This window comes from Cervus elaphus, chromosome 27, assembly GCF_910594005.1.
Source record: "Cervus elaphus chromosome 27, mCerEla1.1, whole genome shotgun sequence".
Classification (NCBI taxonomy): domain Eukaryota; kingdom Metazoa; phylum Chordata; class Mammalia; order Artiodactyla; family Cervidae; genus Cervus; species Cervus elaphus.
Window position 1 is genome coordinate 64,001,515 of NC_057841.1, and position 23,536 is coordinate 64,025,050.

Sequence of the window (23,536 nt, forward strand, 5' to 3'; positions counted from 1 at the left end):
AAGGAACCCGTTGCCAATTCTGTTCCAAGTGGAAGAAAACAAGGTATTGTAAATATTTCTTTGTTTAAAAATGTTTATGTTTTCTTTCTTCATTGAACTGCCTAGATGAATAACAAATTATCAAGACCTCCACAGAACAGAAATGATAGTTGAGGCCATCCCCCAAGAATTCTGTGCAAGTCTGAGAGATTTAACCCCGAACCGGTTCAAAGATTGTGCTGGGAAAGGCTAAGCAGGAGAGTGCTTTCATTTCCAAAGATATGAGAGAGGTGGTTTTACCATGAATTGTGAAATTATGAATGATATTTTTTTCCAGTCACATTTTTGGATTTGCTACCTTTGTATCTGTCAACAGGGGCAAAAAGAAATAGAATATTTTCAGAATGATTGAACCAAAACCCTTCTATTCCTTCAAAAGAGTGGACTTGGCACCATGAACTTGATCTCCCTCATTTGTGTAGGGAACTAATGATTTGACTCTCTACCCCCTACCCCTACACAACTTCAAGTCTTGGCTGTCATTCCAGGGGCCATTAGCTTTCTTCTCTTCCACGAAATAATCAAGGCCTTAACCTTATACTACATGCTCATCGGAAACCCTCCCAGACTATTAATTCCTTCAGAAATGGCTTCAGGTAAACTCAGAAGTGCTGGGGGTGTGGAGAGGTCATTTGCTGATATGCTTGACTCCACCAAGTAGGCAGTATTATCAGCACCCTGGGAAGGTCAGGAGGCCTTGACTGTCCTCTAACAGAAAAGCAGAGCAGAGTCCTTCCTGCTCCCTCCTCCTGCTCACCATCACCCCTCCTTTCTCCCTCCTCTTGTTCATCCTCTTTTGTCACCCAATCCCTCCCTTTCACCATAAAACCTTAAAGGCAATAAAATATAGTGGCAAAAGGATTTGTATTTAGAGTCTAGAGACTGGGATTGCAATGATAGCTCTGCTGTTAGGTAGCCATGCATGTTAGCACATTTTACCTCTCTGGGCCTTAGTTTCCTAGCAGATAAAATGAGACAATTTGATTAGGATTAGAAGATTCTTTCCAACACTGATTTGCTGGGAATATGTGTATCTATAATGAGACATTTCGATGAATGATACTATTTTTTTCTTATTTTCATATTTCTTTAGTTAAGCCCCTTTACAGACTGAGATATTACATATTTTACAGAAATGTATGGATACTGATACATGGATTAGGAAATGACAACTCACTCCAGTACTCTTGTCTAGAAAATTCCAGGGACAGAGGAATCTGGTAGACTACAATCCACGGGGTTGCAAAGAGTCAGTCATGACTGAGCGACTGAGCAGGCATACTGAGGCATCTATATACCTCCCGGAAACTGCAAAAGAGCAATTTGTTCTGAAAAGGGCACACTTGGTTTTTGATCTAGACTTTAGTCTTTATGTATAGTCCCCTCTGAAAAGATCACTCTCCATCCCTTGAATGGATAAATTATTTAGTGAGAATTTCATCCCCAAATTCGGCATCTTTCAGGAATCACTTTTAATTCTGGCTTAGCACTTTGGTACTTTTTTTTTTTTTAAAGGCAAGAATTGTTCTTCTTGTATGTTCTAGGCTGCATCTGATATATTAATGATGATATTAATGAGAGAGTTAATGAAGCTGAAGGTAACTGTCTATTAACTTTCCACAAGAAATTAACTCTTTCATCAGAGAGAATTATCATTTTCAGGAATTTTCTACAAGTATCTAAACTCTAGAATAATCATAAATCATAGGTAGAAAGATAAAAGTCCTCAGCCTTAAAGTAATAATTTCTCCTCTCTTCCCTTCATGGTGATTATGCTTTGGCCATGGAGCCAAGCAATTTCCATATGAAAAATTCATGAGTTCTTAAAAGAGAAAGTTTAGGGGACTTTCCTGCTGGTCTAGTGGCTAACAATCTATGCTACTAAAGCAGAGGGCCCGAGTCTGATGACTGTTCAGGGAACTAGACCCTACTTTCTGCAACCAAAGACTCCACATGCTGCAAATGAGACCTGGCGCAGCCAAATAAAAAAATTAAAACATAAAAGATAAAGCTTGATATATGGGTAGTAAACAAAACATCATTTAAAGGGATATAGCTGTGAAGAAAACAGGGAGCTTATATCCAAGATAGCACTGGATCTGTCAGGAGAAAGTGCTATTATGAGGGTGTAGAGTTATTACAAAACAAGAGTGGTTGCTTTTTTCATTTAATAAAATAGTGTTAGCCTAGAATTATCATCAGCTTCTACAATAGGTAGAAGCTACGACTAGAGATGATTTACGGGCTGAGAAGTTGTTTGGTTAAGGGTAAGCCTATGACTAGGAGGGGTTTCAACAGTGTTACTATTAATTCAAGTCATGAAGAAATCAAGACTTTGTCTGCACATGTCTCTCCCTTGATTCAACCATTTAGCTAGAGAGATCTCCTGACTTCTCTAAAGTTCTCATTCTAGGTTTCTCAGAGGGCGGGATGGTATCAGTGCAAGACCGAGTTCTATATAATACTGGCCCTAATAGGAATCTCCAGACCTAGGAATTTGGTTTATTTTAAATTATTTAATCAGTTTGAGCCAAATTAATTATTTGGCTTTAAAACGACAATAGATTGAATTCACTATTTCTTTGGTAATGATCTAGTTTTAAAAAACTTAAATGAGAATATCAGGGTGATTAGAGGTGAAATGTAGAAGCTGAATACAGTATTTTAAAAAATGAGAAAGCTTGAGTTCCTTTGTTCATTATGATTGGTTTCAGGGGGTCTCACGTAAGTGAGGATAAAGACAAGAGAGTCTTGACTTCTCTACTTCTCTATAAGCATTTCCACTAGACTGTGAAAGTTTCAGGTTTAAATAGATTTAAAAAAATGGTGACTAGAACCTTAACTACAAACACTCTAAATAAGAAATAAATAAATATTTGGAAGTTTCCATTTTGTACAAAGTCCTGATCTGGGTGCTAGCGGATGCGCAAAAGAGAGTAAGAAAATTTTGCTCTCAGGGAACTTATTCTAGAGATGAAAAGATACGAACATATGAAAACAGAACTAGCAGTCTGATAAGTACCAGGCAAGTGGCAAAAGCTACTTTATGGGACTTTGGTGGCAGACATGCTCCTGTGAACCCCAAAGTTCAGAAAAAGCATCCAGAGGAAAATGTCTGGAACAGAGTTGGGTTTCATCTTATTATGAAAGAGGATAAAGGCTCTCCAGGAACCAGGATACCATCTATCAAGGTGTGAACAGATAAACAAGGTTAAAAAATATAAAAATAGGGATGAAAGATAAGTGAGAAAAAGTACAAAGTCAAAAAGTTGTATAATTATTCCTCATTTACTGGTAAAGCCAGCAGATATGTGGCGTATTGAAAAGAAGCATTTGGCTGATTCGACTACAATTTAAACTCTGGCAATTTCAACAGGGAGACCAAACTGACCAGAATCCAGGTGTTCTCTCAGGTGTTTCCACTCTAGAATTTGAGGGAGTTCTCTTAAACTCTCTGGACTTCAGTTTTCTAAGATTTAAAATAATATTGGAATTATGTTCATTCAGCTCTTAGGAGGACATAAATACGGATATATAGATTATTGTTGTTGTTTAGCTGCTAAATCGTGTCTGACTCTTTGCACCCCATGGACTGTAGCCTACCAGACTCCTCTGTCCATGGGATTTCCCAGGCAAGAATGCTGGAGTAGGTTGCCGTTTCCTTCTCCAGGGGATCTTCCTGACCCAGGGACTGAACCCTTGTCTCTTGCATTGGCAGGCCAATTGTTTACCACTGAGCCACAGGGAAGCCCCGTATAGATTGTTACATAGGTTATTATGTATATAATCGGGTTGGACAATACATTCTTTTGTCATTTCAATGAAGGATGATAGAAAAGATAATTGTGTAAACCAAAAAATCTGTTTACAAAAGTAAAATAAATGGAAAAGATTATTAATATGTTCTTTAACTCTGCTTTATCTTTCTTAGATCTTCCCAGTGGACTCGCTAGCAGAATCTATCAACCAATTTGCTCTGGAGTTTAGTAAAAAGCTAGCTGAATTTGCTGAGGGTAAAAATATCTTCTTTTCTCCCTGGGGGATCTCAGCCTCCTTGGCCATGGTGTATTTGGGCACCAAAGGGACCACTGCAGCCCAAATGGCCCAGGTGAGTAAGAAAGGTCAACTATCCTCTGTTGGCTTAAAATGAAATGCTTTTATTTGGCTTTCACCTCCATTCCTCTCCTGGAACCCAAATAGTCCACATTTTACAATCATGTCTTCCAAAATAAAAGACACACACATTTTCCAGACCTTAAAAAATAAGGCTGAGAAAGTGAATTAACAGACAGCTGTTTCTAGGAAAGCTATTTAAGAACCTGTGTTCTCTGGCAAAATCAGATGGAGACAAGAGGTTATCAAGTTTGCTTCAATGTTAAACTTTTTAAAAAATTTTGACTATTAAAATATTTCAAGAAAGCCACGGCTCATACTTTAGTAGACTTAGCCATCATCTTTCTAATCTTAGAAGGATTTTCTTAAAAACACAAATAGAGGACTTCTCTGGTGGCCCAGTGGTTAAAATCTGCCTGCCAATGTAGGGAACATGGCTTGATCCCTGCTCGGGGAAGATCCCACAGGCTGCAGGGCAACTATCGTAGCCCATGAACCTAGAGTCTAGGCTCCAAAACAAGGGAAGCCCCACCCTGAGAGTAGCCCTCAGGCGCTTCAAATAAACAAAGCCCGCATGCCCACTCGAAGCAGCGAAGACCCAACACAGTCAAAAATAAATAAACAAAATAATACATTGATTTAAAAAGACACAAATAGAAAAATCAGGTGAAATCTGTTTCTCATGCTTTGTTTGGTTGTTACTTTGTTCAGTCCCTGCTTGTTAGGGTGAATCTAACAAATACATGAAGAGCATTAAAATAGTAGAACAGTATTATTGTTTGTTTCTAAGGCAAACCATTCAATATCACAGTAATCCATGTCTATGCCCCAACCGCTAATGGTGAAGAAGCTGAAGTTGAGTGGTTCTATGAAGACCTACAAGACCTTCTAGAACGAACACCCAAAAAAGATGTCCTTTTCATTATAGGAGATGGGAATACAAAAGTAGGAAGTCAAGAGATACCTGAAGTAACAGGCAAATTTGGCCTTGGAGTACAAAATGAAGCAGGGCAAAGGCTAACAAAATTTTGCCAAGAGAACAAAGTGGTCATAGCAAACACCTTCTTCCAATAACACAAGAGAAGACTCTACACATGGACATCACCAGATGGTCAATACTGAAATCAGATTGATTCTATTCTTTGCAGCCAAAGATGGAGAAGCTCTATACAGTCAGCAAAAACAAGAATGGGAGCTGAATGTGGCTCAGATCAGAAACTCCTTTATTGCCAAATTCAGATTTAGATTGAAGAAAGTAGGGGAAAGCACCAGACCATTCAGGTATGAGCTAAATACAATCTCTTATGATTATACAGTGAAAGCGACAAATAGATTCAAGGGATTAGATCTGATAGACAGAGGACCTGAAGAACTATGGACAGAGTTTGTGGCATTGTACAAGAGGCAGGGATCAAGACCATACCCAAGAAAAAGAAATGCAAAAAGGAAAAATGGTTATCTGAGGAGGACTTACAAATAGCTGAGAAAAGAAGAGAAGCTAAAGGCAGAGGAGAAAAGTAAAGATATACCCATTTGAATGCAGAGTTCCAAAGAATAGCAAGGAGCGATAAGAAAGACTTCCTCAGTTATCAGTGCAAAGAAATAGAGGAAAACAATAGAATGGGAAAGACTAGAAATCTCTTTAAGAAAACTAGAGATACCAAGGGAACATTTCTTGCAAAGATGGGCACAATAAAGGACAGAAGTGGTATGGACCTAACAGAAGCAGAAGATATTAAGAAGAGGTGGTAAGAATACACAGAAGAACTATACAAAAAAGATCTTCATGACCCAGATAATCACGATGGCGTGATCACTCACCTAGAGCCAGGCATCCTGAAATGAGAAGTGAAGTGGGCCTTAGGAAACATCACTATGAATAAAACTAGTGGAGGTGATGGAATTCCAGCTGAGCTATTTCAAATCCTAAATGATGATGCTGTGAAAGCACTGCACTGCTGCACCAATATGCCAGCAAATTTGGAAAACTCAGCAGTGGCCACAGGACTGGAAAAGGTCAGTTTTCATTCCAATTCCAAAGAAAGAAAATGCTAAAGAATGCTCAAACTACCACACAATTGCACTCATCTCACACACTAGCAAATAATGCTCAAAATTCTCCAAGCCAGGCTTCAACACTATGTGAACTTCCGGATGTTCAAGCTGGATTTAGAAAAGGCAGAGGAACCAGAGATCAAATTGCCAACATTGAAAAAGAAGAGAGTTCCAGAAAAAAGTCTATTTCTGCTTTATTGACTACGCCAAGCCTTTGACTGTGTGGATCACAACAAACTGTGGAAAATTCTGAAAGAGATGGGAATACCAGACCACCTGACCTGCCTCCTGAGAAATCTATATGCAGGTCAAGAAGCAACAGTTAGAACTGGACATGGAACAACAGACTGGTTCCAAATCGGGAAAGGAGTATGTTAAGGCTGTATATTGTCACCCTGCTTATTTAACTTATATCATGTGAAATGTCAGGCTGGATGAAGCACAGGCTGGAATCAAGATTGCTGGGAGAAATATCAATAACCTCAGATATGCAGATGATACCAACCTTATGTCAGAAGGTGAAGAAGAATTGAAGAGCCTCTTGATGAAAATGAAAGAGGAGAGTGAAAAAGTTGGCTTAAAACTCAACATTCAGAAAACTAAGATCATGGCCTCTGGGCCAATCATTTCATGGCAAATAGATGGGGAAACAATGGAAATAGTGACAGACTATTTTTTTGGCTCCAAAATCACTGCAGATGGTGACTGCAGCTATGAAATTAAAAGACACTTGCTCTTTGAAAGAAAAGCTGTGATCAACCTAGTCATGTTAGTCACTCAGTCACGTCCAACTCTTTGGGACCCCATGGACTGTAGCCCACTAGGCTCCTCTGTCCATGAATTTCTCCAAGCAAGAATACTGGAGTGGGTTACCACTTACTTCTCCAGGGGATCTTCCCAAGTGAGGGATTGAAAATGGTTCTCTTGCACTGCAGGCCGACTCTTTACCCACTGAGCCACCAGGGAAGCCTGTGATCAACCTAGACAGCGTATTAAAAAGCAGAGACATTACTTTGCCAACAAAGGTCCATTTAGTCAAAGCTATGGTTTTTCCAGTAGTCATGTATGGATGTGAGAATTGGACTATAAAAAAAGCTGAGTGCCAAAGAACTGTGCTCTTGAACTGTGGTGTTGGAGGAGACTCTTCAGAGTCCCTTGGACAGCAAGGAGATCAAACCAGTCCATCCTAAAGGAGATCGGTCCTGAATATTCATTGGAAGGACTGATGCTGATGCTGAAGCTCCAATACTTTGGCCACCTGATGCGAGGAACTGACTCATTTGAAATGACCGTGATGCTGGGAAAGATTGAAGATGGGAGGAGCACAGCATGGCAGAAGATGAGATGGTTGGATGGCATCACAGATTCGATGGACATGAGTTTGAGCAAGCTCCCAGAGTTGGTGATGGACAGGAAGCCTGGCATGCTGCAGTCCATGGGGTCACAAAGACTCAGACACGACTGAGTGACTGAACTGAACTGATTACTGTATAAGCAGTTAATTTGATGCAAGCATTCTCAAATCACAGTGTCTGTATGTGTGTGTAGCCTTACATAGCAAAGTGAAAGCCGTTCAGTAGTGTCATTCCTTTCTGTGAGCTGCATCCGGGATGCATGTGGGAGAGAGAATTGAAGTGTCGTTTTTTCTTCTTGGACAATTTAAGGGAAACACAGAGTCCACATCCTTCCTGTGAATTTACACATAAATGCTGGGTGAACACAAAGACTCTGACTCTATCATCAGATGATGGTCGGCAGTGAGAACTGAAGCACTTAAGTAGAAAAAAACAACTAAAACTCCTGAATTTTCCAGATAATTAAGGCAATGGTGGCTTTTGCTTAAATTGGCTAAATGATGCACTTAATTTAATAGTTTTCTTCTCAAAACAATGATAGATAAAAATGAAACATGGAAAACATGAGAATTTTACATCTAAGGCTATTCCCAATGTTATTTTCAATGTCCAATGCAAAGCATTAAAGTAAAGAGACTAACAACTTAAATTCAACTGAAAAATTTATTTAAAAGCAGCTCTTGACTTACTCTATTAGTCCAGGTAATACACCATTTAAGTCAAATCAGCACTCTCTTGATTCATTAATCACATGTTTTGCAGCTATGGGAATGACTGGCTTGTAGTTACTGATGTGTATTTCGAATGATCACATCTCTGCAAAATGTGCTCATGTATTGGCTTTTTATTGAAATTACAGGTTCTTCAATTTAGCAGAGACCAGGACAGCAAATTTTGTCCTGACAGTGAAAAGAAGAGGAAAATGGTAGGTCTTATATTTCAATATTCATTTGATAATTAAGGAGAAGGTATTTTTAGCATTGTTTTCTTTTAGTGGCTAAATCAAACAACCTTTAATAGGTAATTTTTCTTAGAAAAAGATATTAAAACTGTAGGAAAATTTTAGAGTACACAATGTCTACACTTTTTGAAAGAGTTGTATTCTTTCCCCTTATCTTTCCCTTCAAAACTATTTCACTTTCAACCTTGTTCTTATCTTTGCAAACTAAGTGTGAAGGAAATTACGCCTCAACAACTTTTGCATCCTGCACTAATAGTACCAAAGGAAAAAAAAAATTACCTACCATACAACTGATTTCATGATCAGTTCGTGAACATGAAATCATTTCTTTTATTCTAAGTTGTTCATATACACGTATTTCTTTTTCAACATTTTTATTTGATCAATTTATTTTCTTTGAAAGGAATTTAATGTGGGCAAGCCTGAAGAAATACACTTTGATTTCCAGACACTTATTTCAGAAATCAACAGTTCCGGCCATGCTTGCATACTTAAAACAGCCAACAGGATCTATGGGGAGAAAACTTATCTGTTTCACAAGGTAAGGGCAAACCTCTTATTTTAAGTTGATGGGAAAGAAAGAGCCATGTGAAACCAATCAATAAACAGTTTGTACTTTTCTACAGGGATTCCAGGGACAATCTTAATGTATAGGATGTTCGTGGTCAGTATTTCTGATAATCATTTAAACTGACCAATGTGTCAAGTTGTAAAGGAAATCAACAATGTATCTCAAACCACATCTAGTGATCAGAACTTTATGCCTAGAATAAAGGCGTACAACCCACTAACACACATAGAAATGTGGTTTATATAACCCCTAGGCCAACATTTGTTTCATGGGAAATAGAATAAAAGATTTAGAGTAGTTCCATATGGTGAGTCTGAAGGAGCAGAGGGTGGCATGATCATCAGAGGATGGCTGGAGACTCTGCCCTCAAGAGCAAAGCTGACTTTAGGATCAGATAAGTCACTTCACATCATGATTTTAGAAAACATTCTTTACATGCAATTAAGTCAACTTCTCTTCTTTGATGGTTGAGACCCCACAATGTAGATCCTCAGAGGAGTCAACCCCACACCTGGCCAAGCATTTAGTTCTTCCTGTTTGTCTATCACATTCTTTGGCACATTTCAGAAAAGACCCAGAAGACCCAGGTGCCCAGTGGGTAAGAAGTAAAGAAACTGAATAGGATAGAAGGATAGCAATAGAAAAAGTCAAGCTGTACAGTGGTGAAGTCTCCTGGGAATAAGATCCCACATGCCACATGGCAAATATATATGCAGATGTGGGGGCTCCAGAGCTGTGGGGGGCAGGCCTTCCTTCCACAACTGCAGTTCTGCGTGGCTAGTCTGCATCCAGCTAAGTTTACACAGGGGAGCTTAGTTTTTAACCATAGCTGGAGTATGGAAAGACTGAAGAAAAAATGGGGTAAGAATTTGCAATTATCCATCTAGCTGGATTTTTAATTTTTTTTGATAATCTAAATAGACTTGATTTCTCAGCTTTGGTAAAAAAAAAAAAATCTATAAAAGGAGATTTTACCTATATCTTCCAGAAATATTTAGAAGACATGCAAACATACTTTGGTGCAGAGTCACAGTCTGTGAACTTTATGGGAGCTTCTGACCAAATCAGAAAGGAGATCAACTCTTGGGTTGAAAAACAGACTGAGGGTAAGCTTTCTCCAAGGTGATCACCGGTGTATTTTCGAGAAGTATCACTTTATCATTTTGAATTGTGTTATGTGTTAAGTATGTGCATGTCTTAAATAGAACTGTGGGCATATTCTAATTATTCAGAACATTTGTTTTTATTCTATGTCTTATCTAAAACATATAAGACAACCATTTTATTAATACCTAGTAAACAAGAGAATGATCAGACTCCACTAATTCCAAAGAGGACTCTAGAAAAATGCAAAAAGTTTTGGAATACTGATGCACATGTGGTTTCTAAAGAAAAGTAGCTGCTAATGAATAATTAAAGTGTGGCATTAAATATATTATATAACCTTAAGTAAGTTTCAGAATAAGGTCATATATTAGAACAGATTTAAAATACAGTAACTATCTTAGTAATAGGATAGAAGTTTGTTGTTGCTATTGTTGTTCAGTTGTTAAGTCATGTCTGGCTCTTTTTGACCCCGTGAACTGCAGCACACCAGCCTTCCCTGTCCTTCACCATCTCCCAGAGTTTGCTCAGATTCATGTCCAAAAAACATAGAAGTTTATCTCTGACCTAATCACCACAGGATAGATAAGTATTCTGTTCCCAGAGGCCTTCCAGAGATACAACCTTGTGGGTTAGTGCTGCATCTTCAAGATGTGGCTTTTGTATTTGTCTAAGATGATTCTTCGGAGAAGGCAATGGCACCCCACTCCAGTACTCTTGCCTGGAGAATCCCATAGATGGAGGAGCCTGGTGGACTGCAGTCCATGGGGTCACTAAGAGTTGGACAGGACTGAGCGACTTCACTTTCACTTTTCACTTTCATGCATTGGAGAAGGAAATGGCAACCCACTCCAGTGTTCTTGCCTGGAGAATTCCATGGACCGAGGGGGCTGACAGGCTACTGACAGGCTACAGACCCCATGACTCTGCATGGGGTCGCAGAGTGGCACACGACTGAGATCGTGCACACAGGAGATGATTCTTAACATTTGTCAGTTTCATAGTCAGCAGGAAATAGGGAAAATAAAGCCTCTTTGCTTTTAAGTGGCTGCCCTGAAACTTTCACATATCAATTCCATTTATATTCCAAACTTGGGAACATGGCATATGTTATGCTCCGGTGACCATTTTGTCTTAGTTTGCCTGGGAATTTCCTGACTTTATTTTCTGAAAGTCTCTCAGACCTGGACAAACCAAGTCAGTTGCCTGGACTTGTAGTAAAAGATGAATCCTAACTCCCTAAACTGACATAGAAGCTCAGCGTGACCACAGGGTCTTGCCTGTCTCTCCACTCCAACTCTTGTCATTCTCTGACTCAAAATTAGTGCTCAGGAATTCCAAGTGGCACAGAATTCCAGAAGATTCCTGTGCCACTTCACAAGCCCACACATTTACTCCTGTGTCCTCTCAATCCGAAACTGCCCCTCTCCTGCCACTCCCAGTCCCTTCATGGCCTCTGGATAACAACTCAGGGCCTCCCTCAGACGACCAGCCTTCCTCCTTGCTCTAAAAGCCCCTTTGGGAACCTTTACCTTGACACTCACCGCGTCGTTCCTAAAACTAACAATTGTTCAGTTATTCATTGAAGTCCCTGCCTCTCCCACTAGATTCAAAGACCTAAGTGCAATAAGTGAAGTCGCTCAGTCGCGTCCAACGCTTTGCGACCCCATGGATTGTAGCCCACCAGGGTCCTCGGTCCATGGGATTTTCCAGGCATGAATACTGGAGTGGGTTGCCATTTCCTTCTCCAGGGGATCTTCCTGACCCAGGGATCGAACCCGGGTCTCCTGCATTGCATGCAGATGCTTTACCGTCTGAGCCACCAGGGAAGCCCAAGTGCAATACCACTACGTTATCTGAGTTTCCGCTTTGAATCACTAACACGTAATAGCCTCACTCATGGCAGTTGTTCAGAACATTGATGTTTATTGAAGTGAATTGAGGAAGCTGGCAGCCCTATATTCTCAGTTCTTTTTTCACTGAACTAGTGACTCAGAAGCCATGCTGAGGCAGGAGTGACTGTTTTTCCTAACTTATGCCTGATTTGGATTCATCCAAATGTGAGTCTGGTTTGAGAATTACAGATTAGCCTGTATTTACAGAAGGAAACTACTTGCCTTGTTCCAGCTCCTGTGAGAACCAAGTGCGACTGTGCAGGCAAGAGCACACTGAAACGCACGACACAGCCCCAGCGGGGGCTGCGCTGAGCCGCGCAGTCATGCCTGGCTCTGCGCGGCCCCACGGACTGCAGCCCGCCAGCCTCCTCGGTCCGTGGGATTCTCCAGGCAAGAACACTGGAGTGGGTTGCCGTGCCCTCCCTCCAGGGGAATCTTCCTGACACAGAGATTGAACCCATGCCTCTTATGTCTACCTGCATTGACAAGAGGGTTCTTTCCAGTAGAAGTAGAAGCAATTATAGTGCCAGAGCTGAACTAAATCTCAGCTCTCAAATGCCTACCCTCTGCCTACTTGGGTCCCTGGAAGACAGAAGAGGGCCTTATGGGCAGGAAGGCAGGGAACAACTCATATGCTGTCTTTTGCCCCAACAAATCCTTTCAGAGCTGAGTAGAGAGTAACTGTCTGATGCTCACAAGATTGGTTTGCATAAGGGTCTTGCCATCTTCCTCATATAGGCTGATGCCCTCAAGGAGCATGACAGAATCCATTTCACCAGGTCACAGAGCTGTCCAGATGTTCCTATGATCATAGAAATGTGCCATAAATGCTAGGGCTGTCATACCAAATGACCACACACTGTATGGTTTAAACCAATGGAAATATATTCTCTGGTAGTTCTGGCACTTCCCTAGTGGCTCAGTGGTAAAGAATGTGCCTACCAATGCAGGAGATGCAGGAGACACAGGTACCATCCCTGGGTTGGGAAGATCCCTTGAAGAAGGAAATGACAACCCACTCCAGTATTCTTGCCTGGGAAATCCCATGGACTCAGGAGCCTGGCGGGCTACAGTCCACCGGATCACAAAGAGTCAGACACAACTCAGTGCTAAACAATACAACAACACAGTTCTGGAGGCTGCACATCTGAAATTAAGGTGTTAACAGGGCTCTGTTGTTATTCAGTTGCTAAGCTGTGTTTCACTCTTTGCAACCTCATGAACTGTGGCACGCCAGGCTTCCACTTCTTTGGAAAGTTTTAGGAGAGAAGCCATTCCATGCCTCTCTCCTAGTTGCTGATGGTTGCTGGCAAACCTTGGCTTGTAGAAGCATCTCTCTGATCTCTGCCTCTGTTGATACATGACTTTCTTCTCTTCCTCTCCTTTGTCTTTGTGTTTTCACACTCCATGTGCCTGTGTTCGAATTTCTCTCCTTTTATAAGGACACCAGTCATTGAATTAGAGGCCGAACTAATCCAGTATGACTTCATTTTAACTTGATTGCACCTGCAAAGGCCCTATTTTGAAATGAAATCACATTCACAGGCACTGGGGTTAAGAATTAATGTATCTTTTGGGGAGGACAAAATTCAGCCCACAACAGCAATCAGTTCAGTTCAGTTCAGTCGCTCAGTTGGGTCCGACTCTTTGGAGTTCATGTGACCCCATGAACCGCAGCACACCAGGCCTCCCTGTCCATCACCAACTCCCGGAGTTCACCCAAACTCATGTCCACTGAGTCGGTGATGCCATCCAACCATCTCATCCTCTATCGTCCCCTTCTCCTTCTACCCTCAATCTTTCCCAGCATCAGGGTCTTTTCAAATGAGTCAGCTCTTCGAATCAGGTGGCCAAAGAATTGGAGTTTCAGCTTCAACATGAGTCCTTCCAATGAACACCTAGGACTGATCTCCTTTAGGGTGGACTGTGTGGATCTCCTTGCAATCCAAGGGACTCTTGAGTCCTCTCCAACACCACAGTTCAAAAGCATCAATTCTTCTGTGCTCAGCTTTCTTTATAGGCCAACTCTCACATCCATACATGACTACTGGAAAAACCATAGTCTTGACTAGATGGACCTTTGTTGACAAACTAATGTCTCTGCTTTTTAATATGTCATCTAGGTTGGTCATAACTTTCTTCCCAAGGAGTAAGCCTCTTTTAATTTCATGGCTGCAGTCACCATCTGCAGTGATTTTAGAGCCCCCCCCCCCCCAAATAAGGTCAGCCACTGTTTCCACTGTTTTCCTGTGCATTTGCCATGAAGTGATGGGACCGGATGTCATGATCTTAGTTTTCTGAATGTTAAGCTCTAGCCAACTTTTTCACTCTCCTCTTTCACTTTCATCAAGTCGCCCTTTAGTTCTTCTTCACTTTCTGCCATAAGGGTGGTGTCATCTGCATATCTGAGGTTATTATTTCTCCCGGCAATCTTGATTCCAGCTTGTGCTTCTTCCAGCCCATCGTTTCTCATGATGTACTCTGCATATAAGTTAAATAAGTAGCGTGACAATATACAGCCTTAACATACTCCTTTTCCTATTTGTAACCAGTCTGTTGTTCCATGTCCAGTTCTAACTGTTGCTTCCTGACCTGCATACAGGTTTCTCAAGAGGCAGGTCAGGTGGTCTGGTATTCCCATCTCTTTCAGAATTTTCCACAGTTTATTGTGATCCACACAGTCAAAGGCTTTGGCACAGTCAATAAAGCAGAAATAGATATTTTTCTGGAACTCTCTTGCTTTTTCAATGATCCAGAGGATGTTGGCAATTTGATCTCTGGCTCCTCTGCCTTTTCTAAATCCAGCTTGAACATCTGGAAGTTCATGGTTCACATATTGCTGGAGCCTGGCTTGGAGAATTTTGAGCATTACTTTGCTAACATGTGAGATGAGTGCAATTGTGCGGTAGTTTGAGCATTCTTCGGCATTGCCTTTCTTTGGGATTGGAATGAAAACTGACCTTTCCCAGTCCTGTGGCCACTGCTGAGTTTTCCAAATTTGCTGGCATAATGAGTGCAGCACTTTCACAGCATCATCTTTTAGGATTTGAAATAGCTCAGCTGGAATTCCATCACCTCCACTAGCTTTGTTTGTAGTGATGCTTCCTATGGCCCACTTCACTTCTCATTTCAGGATGCCTGGCTCTAGGTGAGTGATCACACCATCGTGATTATCTGGGTCATGAAGATCTTTTTTGTACAGTTCTTCTGTGTATTCTTGCCACCTCTTCTTAATATCTTCTGCTTTTGTTAGGTCCATACCATTTCTGTCCTTTATTGAGCCCATCTTTGCATGAAATATTCCCTTGGTATCTCTAATTTTCTTAAAGAGATCTCTGGTTTTTCCCATTCTATTGTTTTCCCCTATTTCTTTGCACTGATAACTGAGGAAGGCTTTCTTATCTCTCCTTGCTACACTTTGGAACTCTGCATTCCAATGCGTATCTCTTTCCTTTTCCCCTTTGCTTTTCACTTCTCTTCTTTTCACAGCTATTTGTAAGACCTTCTCAGACAGCCATTTTGCCATTTTGCATTTCTTTTTCTTGGGGATGGTCTTGATCCCTGTCTCCTGTACAATGTCATGTACCTCCGTCCAGAGTTCATCAGGCACTCTGTCTATCAGATCTAGTTCCTTAAATGTATTTCTCACTTCCACTGTATAATCATAAGGGATTTGATTTAGGTCATACCTGAATGATCTAGCGGTTTTCCCCACTTTCTTCAATATTCTCCCCCAAATGTATAACCTAAATATTATCTTGAGGAAGCATCAGAAAAATCTGAGCTGAGAGTTAAGCATTCTACAATTATTTTTTTTTTTCCAAATGTATCAAGGTCATGAAAGACAAAGAATGAATGCAAAACTGCCTCGGATTAAAGAGGACTAAGAGGAAATGACAGCTAAATGCAACTTGAGCCCTTGGATTGATTTCTGGTCTAGAAAAAAAGGACACTATTGGAACAACAGATGAAATAATTTAAACAGGGGACACCTCTTGTGGTCCAGCGGGGTTGGGACTTTGCCTTCCAAAACATGCAGTATGGGTTTGATCCCTGGCTGGGGAGCTAAGATCTCACATGACTTGTGGCCAAAAAGCGAAAACAAAACAGAAGCAGTATTGTAACAAATTCAGTAAGGACTTCAAAAATGGTCTATATAGAAAACAATTTTTTAGAAGAAGAAATCTAAATAGATCTGTTAATATTAATAGTATTCTATCAATACTGACTTCTTGGTTTGAATTCTTATGGGTATAAGATGTTACCATTTAACAGTGTTTCATAATCATCAGTTTCATAAGTGTGGCATTTCACCAGGACATAACTACATCATTTGAAATCTGTCCCTTTGCTCTTGTAGGAAAAATCCTAAATCTCCTACCTGATGATGCTGTGGATCCTACAACCAGAATGGTTCTGGTGAATGCCCTTTACTTTAAAGGAGTCTGGGAACATCAATTCTTAGTCCAAAATACCACAGAAAAGCCTTTCAAAATAAACAAGGTAGGAGCCTGTTAATGACCAGTATGTATTTTATAAGACATTGCAAATGAAATTCTATTTTAAATTCATTCTATCTGAATATATGTTCCTGTAAACTATGGCTCTTTACTTGGACAGGGATGACTGACCTAAAAGACCCAGTTTCATCCCACCTGGACTTTATCCTTTCATTATGTTAATCTCTGTAAACAGACCATGCACATATCTTATCACTCACCCCTTGCTGAGACTATGGTGGAGTAAGTAAGGTAGTTACTGCATTTATTTTCCAAGTTAGAAATGCCGTGGGGCTAAGTGACTAGATTCATGTCAAGTTTATTTGTTCTGGTTGCATTACAGTTTCTCTGGTCAACAGAGGAACCAACCATTAAATGTCCAGTGTTGGTGTGTGTGTTTGTTACTAGCTCTTTGCGACCCCACAGACTGTAGACTGCCAGGCTCCCCTTTCTATGGGAGTGTCCTGGCAAGAATACTGGAGTGGGTTGCCATTTCCTCCTCCAGGGGATCTTCCCGACCCAGGGGTCAAACCTGGGTCTCCGGTGTCTCCTGCAGTGGCAGGCGGATGCTCTACCACTGAGCCACTGGGAAGCCCCAAGTGCCTCGGACTGTGCCTCAGTTAGATGGACGCCAGATTCCGCGTTTTTCACTTACGAGTTCTGTTCTTGTTCTACTAAACTAGCACTATCTTACACCAAACTCTTACTTTTCCAGAAGAAAAAGAAATAAAAAACATTTTAAAATCTCATCTTTTTCTTTAAGTTTTCCCTCTGGGCTGGCACACAGAGCATTTGTTTTTGTAGTAGGAACTTACTTTAGCAACAAGGGAGATTAACAGAAGGTCACAGATACACCCAAGGGCAGGAATATGGCTGGGTCTTGGGCCTTGAATGGAAACAAGGATTCAAATATTCTCAGGGTTCATTCTCTATCTTCTCAACTCTGTTTCTCCCATCCTTCTTCTCTCAATCTGAAGTCTGATCGCCATTCTAGAGATGAGTTTGATAGGTCACATTCCAAATTCTTAGGTAAAGAACTGACTGGCCAAAGTTTGTGAAAATGTTTTAGTCCTAGGTGGATTATCTCACTTAAACACTGCTGCTGAAGACATATTGCTGTAACAATATGTTGTGTGCCATAGATTGTGTGCAATAGGAAATTTTCAGATAATTGGTGGGGAACAGAGGTAGAAAGGACTGAATTTATAATCCAACAGGCTAACTGGAAATAAGCTGGATAGTTACTTGGCTTAATAAAACCACTAGGAATTTTCAGCTGCAAGTGATGGAAAAGCATTCCAAACTGGCCCCGGTGACATGAGAATTATACTAGTGTTAGCCCAAGGGCTTCCCTGATGGCTCAGGGGTAAAGAATCCGCCTGCCAGTGTGGGAGATGTGGGTTCAATCCCTCAGTCGAGAAGATCCTCTGGAGAAGTAAATACATCTGGTATTCTTGCCTGGGAAATCCCATGCACAGAAGACAATGGAGGGCCACAGTTCATAGTGTCACAAAAGAGTCAGACATGAATAAAAGACTAAACAACACCGAAGAAACTAAGAGGAACCAGGAGTGGGACCTTAGAGTCTCAAACATAATCTGTCCTCTCTGCCTCTACCCTTGAGCCATCATTATTTCTTTCATTCTCTAATATTAAGGATGGAGTTTATCCATATGACCAGGGAATATGACTGCCCTTTATTCTAGCTTCACAACTGTACTGTTAATACAGAGAAAGTCTTGGCTGCTAGCTCTAACAGAATGCTCCCAAAGAAGACTCTGGTTGGTCCCACCCATATGCTTATCCTTGAGATAATCATTTCATCACAGAGCATCCTGAGTGAACAGCCATGGTCACAAGGCCACTACTTTAGCAGAAAGGTAGGGCTTTGTGATTTACATTCAGCGCCACTTAGAGTGGATAAATAACAAGTCTAAAATGTCTGAATTGTAGGGTTTTGCTTTTGTTTACCGTTTGCTTTACTAACATTTCATAATGTCATGTATCTACCATTACAGTATCATACAGAATAATTTCATTGTCCTAAAAATGCCCTGTACTCAACACATTCATCCCTCCCTCTAAGTCTCTGGCAACTGATGATCTTTTTACTGTCTGTATAGTTTTGCCTTTTTCAGAATGCTGTAAAATTGGAATTGCATAGTATGCAACCTTCTCAAAGGTGCAACCGCCTTCTACTACTTAGTAATATGTATTTAGAGTTCCTCCAATATGTATTTAAAGCCACTTTTTGTGGCTTGATAGGTCATTTCACTGTATTGCTGAATAATCTCCCATTGTATGGATTTAAGATTTTGTTGATCTGTTTGCCTCTCTGAAGGGCATTTTGGTTCTTTCCAGTTTTTGGCAATTGTGACTCAAACTGCTGTATGCATTTATGTGCAAGATTTTGCGTGAACATGTTTTTAACTCATTCTCGTGACTGCCCAGGAGCACAGTTGCTGGATCACGTGATAAGATTGTGTTTAGCTTTGTGAGAAACCACTGCACTGCCATCTGGTGTGGCTTGCACTTTGCATTCCCATTGGCAGAGAATGTCAGTTCCATCTTAGCTAGAAGTTTGTGTCATCAGGGTTTTGAACTTTTGGCCATTCTTTTAGCTGTGACACTCCACAGCTAATCTTCACTGTTTTAATTTGCAATTGCCTAAGCACATCGGATTTAACATTTTTTCACATGCTATAGGTCTTCCTTTAGTGAGATATCGGTTCAGATCTTTTGCCTATTTTTAAAATAGAGTTCATTGCTTTATCATTGTTGAGTTTTAAGAGTTCTTCACAAATTTCAGATACTGGTACTTTATCAAACATGTGTTTTGCAATTCTTAGCTCCTAGTTTATTTCTTGTGTTTTCCTTCTCTTAGTGGATTTCAGTTTTATGATATTAAAAGGCTGTCTCAAATGTTTGCATCTGAAATGCAACTTAGTTTCTGAATCATTGGTATTGGCATAGTTTGCATAAGATTATATATTCTTTTAAGTGTTTGGGAGAATCCAGCTTGCCATGATTCCTAGAGGCTGTCATAATACTGTCAGAGAAAGAAAGTCTCACATCATTTATTGATGATGTTATCCAGTAGAACACATATTTTCAGAAAGCAAGGTTTGAATAATTTTATTCAGCATTTAGCAGAGGATCATCATCTTTGTCACTGTCCCAGATGGCTGGGAACCAATGTTGCTAAAGAATTAAGAATTTGGTGAGATACCTCCCCAGTGATTTTGCTGTATATATTCTACAGACTACAAGCAAACCAGTGCAAATGATGTCCATGAAAGAAAAACTTCAAGTATTTTACATAGAAAGTCCACAAGCCATAGGCCTTCAACTCTACTATGTGAGTCGTGACCTCAGTCTGCTCATACTACTGCCAGAAGACATTGATGGACTGGATCAGGTAAAGGGATCAGTCTATTCATACCTCCCTCCTTTCCTCTCCCCTTTGGTAACATTTGTTTTCTCTCTGTGAGTCTGTGTCTATTTTGCAAATGCATGCAAAATCACTTTAGTCACGTTTGACTCTGTGCAACCCCATGGACCCACCAAGTTCCTCTGTCAATGGGATTCTATAGACAAGAATACCGGAGTGGATAGCCATTTTCTCCTCCAGAGGAACTTCCCGATCCAGGGATTGAACCTGTGTCTCTTATGTCTCCTGCATTGGCAGGCAGGCTCTTTACCACTAGCAGCACCTGGGAACATTTACTTGCATGGAAAAATAACTTAAGAAAAAAGACATCAGTCTGACACGAAGATGGTTCTAGTGTTTATCTCTCCTGGGAAAAAATATATGATCTTAAAAAGATATGATCTCCCAGTTCTTGAATTTCTGCACAGGAAGGCAACAACACACCTTTAGCCCTAGGTACTGTATTTTCACGTATCACCTAAGCTTTACAAAACTTTGTAAGGTTGATGTTACTATTCCTCAGGAAGGATAAGTAGTCCACAGACACCTTTAGCATTGGGTAGTCACACAAACAACAGCTAGAGATATTTATTGTGAGTAACAAAGCTTTGTAGATTGATCATAACAATCTTTCAGGTAGTATAGGTCATTTTTCTCCTTCTGGTAGAACCTACCTAATTAATTTTTAAATCACATGCATTAAGCTAGCCTTAGACATACATTTAAAAACATTAAACAGAGTCTAAAACATTTTTTAAAGAATGCTTTTTATCAAGTAAACACTCTTCAGGAGATATACTCTGTATCAGTGCATCTTCAGGTTATTATTTAAGTTGTTCACCAGTTAAACATCTCTTAAGCCTGATTTTGGCCAGACCACATTTCTGAGCAATTCACGTGCAATAAGTGGTCTGTGTTTCTTTGCACTGTGCCTAATTTTTCATGTGTCCCAGACTGTTTATATTTCTGCTTCCACTGCCCTACTGGTGTTTAGAAAGATTTCTAGATAGTGTCATAAAATTTGTGAAACTGGAGAGGATGGTAAGACCAAGTGTGAATACTAAGCCATTAGAGTTACATCAGTATAAACCTTTCTCTAGAAAGTGCAAGTTCCTGACCTGAAAACATTGTCACTTAATGCACATCATTTACATATGTGTCTTTGATAGCAATACTTGGATCTAGAAAACTTCAAAGTAGCAAAACCATGTGCTTTAAACAAACACGTTATTTAAAAAATCAAACATTGCTTTTTATACTATATATGTAATGCATGTGTATATACATATATATTTATTGTTTTAAAATTTTAAATATCAAGAGAAAAAGCAGCTTCAAAATCACTATTTAAAAAGTTATTACTCTTAAGATAGAATGATTTTCCTTTTTTTTTTTTTTTTTTTAGAGATTTTCCTTTTTTTACTACTCTTTTTTCCCCCATAATTTATAGTTATTAGTTTCATATTGGTGTGATTATAGAGTATAGGCATTTTATCTCAGATTTTGTTTTTGAAGGATTGTATATTGTGCTAATGAAACTAATTTAATAAATTAGTTATTGAACTAGTTTATTAGTTAATAAACTAGTTTTAAACTAGTTAATACAACTAATAAAAACGGGTTCCCTGGCGTACAACGTGTCCTAGAGTATAAGCTTTTGTGTCGATGACATTTAAATGTATATTTATATTAATATATTTGTGTATGCAGTTGCTGTCTTGCAAATATCATAGAAGTACTTCCATTTCAAATCAAGGTCTAACTTATAAAGCCTATATCCTGAGAACTATTAATCTGCAAAATGATATGTCAACAGTGTGAAGGATCTCTTTATAAACAAAAAACTTCCAAATGTGTGTGTTTTGTTACCTTTGGTAATGGGAGTGATTATAATTCATCTATGTTATATCTAGAGATCTCATTCAACCTTTATTTCTTATTTCTTAATTGGAAATTACTGACTCTTTCTTCATTGGCTCCAAATTGCAGCTGGAAAAGGCCATCACCTATGAGAAGCTGAGTGAGTGGACCAGTGCAGACATGATGGAGTTGTGCAACGTGCAGTTAAACCTTCCCAAGTTCAAGCTGGAAGAGACTTACGATCTCAAGTCAACTTTGAGCAGCATGGGGATGAGCGATGCCTTTAACCAGAGCAAAGCTGATTTCTCAGGAATGTCCTCAGAGAGAAAGCTATTTCTGTCTAATGTTTTCCATAAGTCTTTTGTGGAAATAAATGAACAAGGTACAGAGGCTGCAGCTGGTACTGGGAATGAGGTGAGTGTAAGAATTAAACTCCCCTCCATCGAATTCAATGCAGACCACCCGTTCCTCTTCTTCATCAGGCACAACAAAACCAACTGCATTCTATTTTATGGGAGATTCTGCTCCCCCTAAACCCTGCATCTCTCTCATCAAACAAGAGCATCTTACAGTGTGAAAAAAACACATATGATGGAAAATACAATTACAATAAAACCAGTTTGTAGCCTGACTCTTTGTTATGCATAAATATTAGAAAGATTATCTTGAAATAATATATTCTAGTGATCTGATCAGGCCTATATAGCTAGAGAGAGTGCAAATTTAATTTTTTTAACATTTTAATGTGACTTTTATTTACATTTCAGAAATTTGGTTATTCAGTCAAATGCCTTACAATGCTTGACCTACCTGGTCACTATATTTCCATTGTCACTTATATTTCACATGCATCATTTAGGGAAGAAAAATCTTTATAAAGGTGATATAATGATATCACTGATATTGATATGTGAATTTAAAAGTATTGTAAAATAAAAAATTTATTAGAAATAATTGTTATGGGTAAAAGTTGTCACATTAACATCTTTGCTTTTAAAAATCTTATAAACCAGAAGACTAAATTTTTAATTTATATAAATGCATATTGTCAGGTATAAGAAGATATTCTTACTAAAATTTTATCTCCACAAAATTGCCTGTGTTTTTCTAATTTCTACTAAAAATGCTCATACACAGTGGCTTATTGGTAGTCTCATCAGCTGTTATTCTAATTTTAGAGACTGAAAGTATCATTCTAGTTGCTTTTTCCATTTTAATTTACTAAGTGAAAGATATAATCTACGGATCTGATATGAACAGTGTGTAAATTAGTACAAGAAAGTGTGTTTTCTGTATCAAATCTTGTTTTGGTATCATAGAATTAAAAAAAAAAGATCCTATACTTTGGGCTTCCCTGGTGGCTCAGGTGATAAAGAATCTGTCTGCAATATAGGAGAACTGGATCCTTTGCTTTAGCTCCAAAGAAGGGAAATTGTAGTATATATGACATTTTATCACATCATCATGAAACATTTTGCCTCTACCCATAGCACTTCACATTAAGTAACAACCAAAGAAATCCCTGTGTCTGTGTACTACCAAATTAAAAGTCCTTATGTTTTAGGTATCATGTGGACTCAAAAGAAAAGTAGGTTAACAAGTGAACAGGGAGCCTGAAAACCAAGATAAAGGAAGACCAGAGTGACTCTGTCAG

The 23,536-nt window shown here is 39.5% G+C and overlaps 1 protein-coding gene across 1 annotated transcript; it reads left to right on the forward strand.

The window, feature by feature from the left end:
• Position 1: 1 nt before the first annotated feature.
• On the forward strand, positions 2-22,833 carry LOC122684972 (serpin B10; the record flags this gene model as incomplete). Its single annotated transcript, XM_043889562.1, has 8 exons — positions 2-43; positions 3,971-4,147; positions 8,422-8,487; positions 8,927-9,064; positions 10,083-10,200; positions 16,454-16,596; positions 19,855-20,010; positions 22,012-22,833. Coding segments are annotated over 8 exons (1,245 nt in total), but the record flags the coding sequence as incomplete, so codon positions are not given.
• Between the last annotated feature and the right edge of the window lie 703 nt (positions 22,834-23,536).